This window comes from Mytilus californianus, unplaced genomic scaffold, assembly GCF_021869535.1.
Source record: "Mytilus californianus isolate M0D057914Y unplaced genomic scaffold, xbMytCali1.0.p SCAF_3, whole genome shotgun sequence".
In the NCBI taxonomy this organism is placed as follows: Eukaryota; Metazoa; Mollusca; class Bivalvia; order Mytilida; family Mytilidae; genus Mytilus; species Mytilus californianus.
Genome location: NW_026262679.1, coordinates 61636681 through 61644074, shown reverse-complemented (window position 1 = coordinate 61644074; position 7394 = coordinate 61636681). Strand labels below are relative to the sequence as shown.

The 7394-nt window shown below is 32.1% G+C and overlaps 1 protein-coding gene across 1 annotated transcript in view; it reads left to right on the top strand.

The window, feature by feature from the left end:
* The first annotated feature begins 1167 nt into the window (after window positions 1–1167).
* LOC127734945 (nucleolar complex protein 3 homolog) overlaps window positions 1168–7394 on the top strand; it is a 74237-nt gene continuing 68010 nt past the window's right edge. Inside the window, exon 1 of the mRNA XM_052244994.1 lies at window positions 1168–1246. Within this exon, the coding sequence (XP_052100954.1) occupies window positions 1232–1246 (15 nt within the window). The 5' untranslated portion in view covers window positions 1168–1231. The remainder of the gene's footprint in view (window positions 1247–7394) is intronic.

The following is a 7394-nucleotide window of genomic DNA, read 5'->3' as shown; positions in this document are numbered from 1 at the left end:
ATTTACGATGCAAATAAGCTGAATGGCCGAGTGTGTTCCGATTGTTATCTTGGTTCGCTACTAAACGTTAAATGCAGAAATTAGCATACTTCAGTCTCAAGGCCGTGTAGTCTCTGGTAACTTGATATCCATTTGAAACAAAAGTTAAAATATCGGAATTGCAAAAGAGCCTTTGGACGTCAGAGTTATCTCGTACTATGAGTTTTGGGGGGAGGGGTGAAGGGGGAGTGTTCAAGGGAAGCAAATGTTCTTTAATATTAAGCGTGTTTCAAAAATTGAGGAAAAAATACAGGTAGAGTTGTCATTTTTCACAGAATTAGTTTACTTACCTTCTATTTCTATAAAAAAATTCACAACTAACTACTAAACTGTAAACAGCAACATTAGTATCGTTGGTACAATAAAACTGACTTCTGATCTGCAACACCTACTAACAGACACAGAAATATCATCAAAAAGTGAAATATAAGATTGATTGCACCTTGTATGGATAATTCCCACACGTGTTACACGAGACCGTTTGTTTACAAATAATAATGTCACGTGATCACTCACTGATGACATAACAAACTTTTATCTTCCTCCATTATTGTTATTACACATACACAACCCATTTATCTTGCAGAAATGCAAAGGGTATGTGCACAGTTAATAAAAACTACAAAAATGCTGCATGTACAGTTAATGAAGAAATTATTCCATCTCATAGATAAGATTTTCACTCATGACACAAATCGACTGGGTTGCCATTCTGTCATCGGGGATAATATTGATAAATGCACAGGAGTTTGAAATCCTAGTAATAAAGGTGTATAAATATGCCAAACTCGACTATCACAGTACTAGTCAGTAGAGCTTCTCTCGAAGAGAGCACTACAACTCTGCAAACCACCACTGGCACTGGCACTGGACACCTCAAATAATTTTTTTTCTTCTTTTATAAAATAGTTGTACCAATAACAAGAAAAGAGACATGAACAAATGTTAAATATTTCGGGTAACTAATATCCTTCATCAGTAATTGATGTCAAATGATTCTTATACACACACAATCCGAAATAGTGCACCAGAAAGACCGAGGAGTTCCGATTGTAATGTTATTTCTTCGTGTAAGGAGAAAGGCCGAGTAGTTCCGATTGTTGTATATTGAAATCTTTGTCAGAGGAACGGTTTTAAAAATCAAAAACAAAACGTCCGTGTTATAAACAAATTCTACATTGAAAATATCGAAATGAAAAAACTTGGAGTAAGTTTCACGTGTTAATTTACAAAATTGACCAGTAGATCATTTGGCGTCCGTCATCCGCTCCAAACAAATCAAGGCTCTTATTTAAGTCATAAAAAGGAATAGTGTCATTGGTTTTAAAACAGGTTGGGAACAACCCCTCAAAGTAATGACTAGTCTATCCCTTTTTGGCTTTTATGAGGGGTTACATGTAGATATAAAGGCAATGTTATGGATAGGGATTTAATCGAATATACTCTTGTTTAAGATAACAGAGATATATATATTAGGTTGTTAATTTAATTCCTTTTTGTAATAAAATGATCACTTCTAGACTCAGCTAATAGAATCTTGATCATGTTGGGCCAAAATAAAAAACATGTTTGTTTCCCCTCGCCCCGACTGGGTCAAAAATAAGCCCCAGGGTCAAAAAATTATTTGATCCAAAAAAAATCGGAATTTTTTTTTATTTCCGAAATTTATTTGTTTCCATTCCGACATTGGTTCTGATATTACCAGAAGTCTTCTCGGAACTCTCTGGAGTTATCTATCAATTTAGCAGTATGTATCGAGGGTAAACTGTCTGCTTGAAAGATGGGCAACAAAATCGCATTGACATTGTCGTTTTCTGTACGAATTAAGTACAAGGACGCGTCTAAAGTGTTGCCCACCGGCAGGAACAAAAGAGAAATCTGACTTTTGTCAGATATAATAATAGTAATACATTTTGTAATAAATTCTTTATTTAAAAAGGGTAAACTCAGTTAGTTACAATAAACTAATCTTCCCTCAGGCCCTCACATACAAATTACAATACAATCAAAAACAGATATTTACACATAGTTAATTTACAGTCAAGTAGTTCAATGTAATTTTATTAACATGATAAGATATAAAGCTGTTCAAGATGTACATGTAGTCAAAAATCAAATAAAAAAAAAAAAAAAAAAACATACAAATACATTGTAGAAAATATAATCTTATCAGGACTGTGTACTTCTTGATACTTTGTTTAAAAGTATAAGTGTTTTGAGCTTTATGCATTTTGTGTGGTAGTCCATTCCATAACACTGATCCAGAATTAACAAAAGATTTCTTAAATAGCTCAGCTTTTGGCTTAGGAACTATCAGATTACCTTGAGTGACATGCACCTCTCAAGGAGTAAGGATTATTATCTGATTTCAGTTTAAACTTTTGAACTAGGTACATTGGTGCTTCCATACGCATACATTTATATAGAAGTAAATATTTGTGGTATTTGATTCTATTGTCAACCATCATCCACCCAAGTTTTTTAAATAAGGGGGCTGAGGGGGATAAAGGATCTGCATCTAGAATTAATCTTGCTGCCCTTTTTTGGAGTTTAAAATTCTTGTTATATCCCTTCATTTTTACATTCACCCCAAATAATACAGCAGTAGTCAATTAGGGGCAGAATATACCCATTGTAACATGTTTTCCTTGCATTTATATCTAAAAATTTCTTTATTTTAGAAAGAAGGTATATTCTGGATGATATATTAGCACAAACTTGGTCAATTTGATTTCTCCAGTTAAGTGTGCTGTCAATTTTAACACCTAATAATTTTTCACATGAAGAATTTTGTAATACTTTTGAATTTATTATCAAGTTTGGTTGATAAGTCTGAATTGATAGTTTCTGCTTTGTTCCAGTAACCAAACATTTTGTTTTATTTGCATTAATGAACATGTTATTCATTTTGCACCACTCTTCAACCCTGTATAAATCTTCTTGAACATCATCATGTATATTTTCTATGTTTTTCCCTGATTTATGAAGAGTGGTGTCATCAGCATATAGGTCTGTTTCACAATTTTCAATGCATAAGGGAAGGTCGTTTATAAATAGCACAAACGATAGAGGACCAAGTATAGAACCTTGGGGGACACCAAATTTTACATGTTGTTCAGAATAAACATTACAAATGTTTACCTGCTGTTTTCTGTTATTCAGGTATGACTTGAAAAAACTAACAGTAGCCTCACTAAATCCATAAATTTCAAGCTTTAAACAAAGAATGTCATGATCTACCAAAACAAAAGCTTTTTTAAAATCTAATAAAATTGCTAGGTTTAAATTACCATCATTCATTTCTTGCAACCATTTGTCAATGATATTAATAAGTGCAGTTTGACAAGAATGCTGCGGCCTGAAACCAGATTGTGTAGGGTGTAAAAGTTTAAGTTTAGATAAATATTTGTACATATTATTAGAAACATGTCTTTCTATTAATTTTGATAAAGTTGGAAGAACAGATATAGGTCTGTAATTTGTTGCAAAAAGCTTGTCACCATCCTTGAAAACTGGTGTTACCTTAGCATTCTTCAGTAAAGAAGGATATATGCCAGTATCTATCATTCGGTTAAATATATGTATGTGAGAGGTGATGCAATAAAAGGGGCACTTAATCTTAGTATTTTTGGTCCAATATTATCCATACCAGATGCTTTGTTTATATCAAGTTTTGTTAACTCATTAAATAGCTCATTCATGATCACTGGTGGTACCGTAAATTGGGAAATTTTGGCGTCGGGATATTTTGGCGGTTTTCTCTCGAAAGGCATGTGTTTTATTTTGGTGTGTGTAATTTTGGTGCTTTGTCCAATTGAGGTGTTTAATTTTGGAACAATAGAAGTGTGCGAGCTCATTCATATTTGCCCTTATTTACCCGTTTACGTTTATTGACAAATGATATCAATGACCTACACAAACTAGAAACACGACAAAGTTAACTAAATGAAGGAATCAGATACGAATGCTATTGCAAATAATTCCGTATCTCGGGGTTGAAAGCTAACAGAAAATGATTTTAAATAGATTATTTATTTTTGACAAATATCATATGAAATAGATTTTAATCATTATCTATATTGCAGAACATGTTAATGATTGACGATCAAGGATTTAAATTTTAATCCTTATGCCTCTGGCAGTACATGTTAATTAATTGAAGATAAAGATTTACAAAGAGTTTTGATATTCTATATTACCAATAACGGCGTCTAATCAGCAATAGCCTGCCATATTTATGACATGTGTGAATACAAATTCAGTTTATGTTTTCTTAACAATTTCAGAAAATTGACAATTAAGTAAAAATTATATAGTGTTGTTGTCAAATTATACCTGGTATTTATTTGCAGATTTGGCTATGTATAGAATTATAGAAAATATGCGGAAGATATATTAGCCTAAGATATTTTCCCCAACAATTAACATTACGATATCGTCGTACCGGTCCCCGATTTTGGCGTTTCAAATTTTAGTGTTAAACCTTTGCCTTATTTTCGTGTGTATAATTTTGGCACTTTCATTGGAGGCACCAAATAAACCAAAATAAAACTACAACCAAAACAAACCCAATTTACGGTATAGAAAATTTATCATGTTTATGAAATTTATTTTTAACAAATTTACCAAGATTACTGAGATCTGCTTTGTTTACAGGTGTATAACTTCCTTGTTGTCTTAATTTTTCAGCACAGGAAGTGAAAAAGTTATTAAAAGTTTCTGCTATTGATTTTTTACTTTTAGTTGTATTGTTATCTTCTGTGGCTAACTCATATGGTGTATTTTTAACTTTTGGGTTCAGACTGTGAAGACATTTCCATAAAGTTTTAGGGTCATGGGAGTCTTTTATAATAATTCTTTTTTGAGTTATCTATAATTTGTTTAGTTTTATTTCTTCAAAATCTATACTCACTCCATAAACCAAGTGCATTATATTTATCTCTCATATTCCTAGCGTAAATGATTTCACTGTTATACCATTCAGGCTGTCTGTCCCTTTTAACTCTCTTTTTAACAACAGGAGCATGTTTATCTAAAGCCTTGTTCAACATATCATAAAACAATTGTAGACAGTCAGAGGGGTTTTCTTCAAATTCAATTTTATGAAAAGGTGTAGTTTGCAGATCTAATAAAAATTCATTTTGGTTGAAATTTTTGAAATTTCATGTAACGTGTGCTTCACCACATGTCATGGACGCTATTTAATTTTGATTATAACTTCTATCATTCCTCGCGTGGTCCTATATTTCGGTTTTGTGGTACTATAATTTTCGGTAAAATTGTGACTTGTTAAATTGTATATTTGTATGGTATAAAAATTACAGGTGATATTCAACCAGCACATTGATAGTTACAACAGGTGATTGATTTACCTGATGAGGGTTACCTGTTGCAGATGGGATTTAATCAATCAATTAGAACTTGTAACTTGTTTCTTTTGTGATTTAATTAATAAGGGGATAATTTATGACTCCTGACAACAATTTTATGGCTTCACTCACTACCCAAGCGTAGACCAGTGATGCAATCGGAAATTTTAATTTGGACATTTACAATGCCGATACGGCGATAGTTGTACACATGCCGAAAAATTGTTTATACTTGATAAAAGATTAACTGTTGGTCCATTAAATAATTATAATTGACAATTATGCATATTTTTATTATCTATAAAGCAATGTTTCCAAGCTAGTATATCATATATCCTATCTCTTTTAATGAGTCTTCCTTCTCTTTTACAACAAACAACTTTCATTTTAACCGCTGGTTTACCTCCAGTGTGGCAGTTGATTTAATAAGTTTTATACACCAGCCACACTTACTTTGGACAATCACTGTTTTTGGTACTTTTGAAAAGGTTTTGTAATTTTGCCAAAAGGTATGATGAGTATTTTTTAAACAGCAAAAACAACGTTTTAATTATAAATCCCAAAAGAGTTACTCCTCCTATTTTTGCTTATTTTGAAATTCTCATGTTAAAAATATATTTACTCTTAGGAATATTTATAAGTAAACAAATAATTGCCATAAACTATAAAATGGAATGTAAGGTTATAACTTCAATACTCCCAATAAAATCAAACCAGTATTTGTATTCATTCAATGTATCAACTTACCAGACCTATTATAACTGACCATGCAAGACCCTCATGGGTAGTTAAGAACATTAAAAACCACCCTCGTCGTCCAGACCTACCGAGGAAAACCCTCATGTGTAGTCAAAGTCTAAAAATCTCCCTCGTCGTCCAGACATTTTCAGCTAGACAAGTTCGTTGAAACCAGACTAGTGTTGTAAGTACATGTAGAAATAAAAATTGACAATTCTCTTCATGCTTATGACTGAATGGAGAATATAATTTCTTTCACTGCAATAGTGTCCACAAAAGAAAAGAAAAACTCCAATGGATAAAAGATAATCAAAAAAGAAAGAACCCTATGATAACTAACCTTAAGGAGTATAGATGAAAAAGAGTTGCAACACGATGCATATTATTATCGATGCAAATATCTAATTTTTCGGTGCTATTTACAAATCCTGGAGAGAACACTGTGAATACAAATATAAATATATAACTTCATTTATAAAACAAATAAAGACACAAACTATGGATGATAGATATTTATTCACATAAATATTTCAGGACATTTGATTTATTTGAAAACAAATATAGGGTTAAAAAACTGAAAAACAAATATGAGCATTACATATAAAAATAAGGAGATGTGGAATGATTGCCAATAAGACTTCTCCGCCAAAAATTCAAATGAAGTGGATGTAAGCAACTATAGGCAATAGTAGGGCTGTCAGATAAGTTTTTTACACAAACATTGCAGTGATGTACTTGATAAAAATCACTCCAACCCGTTTATATATAGCAGTGGTCAGGTCTTTTAACATCTCAGGATTAGGTCAACTCATTATTGCAGAATATTCAATGAATATACATATATCGTCCAATTGAATATATCATGTATGGGATGTTTTTTGCTGACATTTTGGGTATCCGATTTGCCGGAGTCTACTGTATCAACATGTTTAATAGTAATAAAAGCTTTAATAACTGTCAAATCAGAAAATAGTAAGTATACACTTTATTAAATGCTACATTAGTTTTATGCACTAAATGTGCATGTTTTGAATAGTGCTTGAAAGCAAAAGGATTGATAATCTAAATAAGTACACTAAAATTGAGCACAAACAGCTGATAAGTGGCAAGTGTACAAGTCAAACCATCCATGACATCCATTTGGGGAAAAAAAAAAAAAAAAAAGTACCTGCCTGCCTGGTCTGTTTTCAAAGAGTAGACCCGGGGAAGGGGAAACAGACATTCTTTTGAATGTGGCCTTGATTTTGC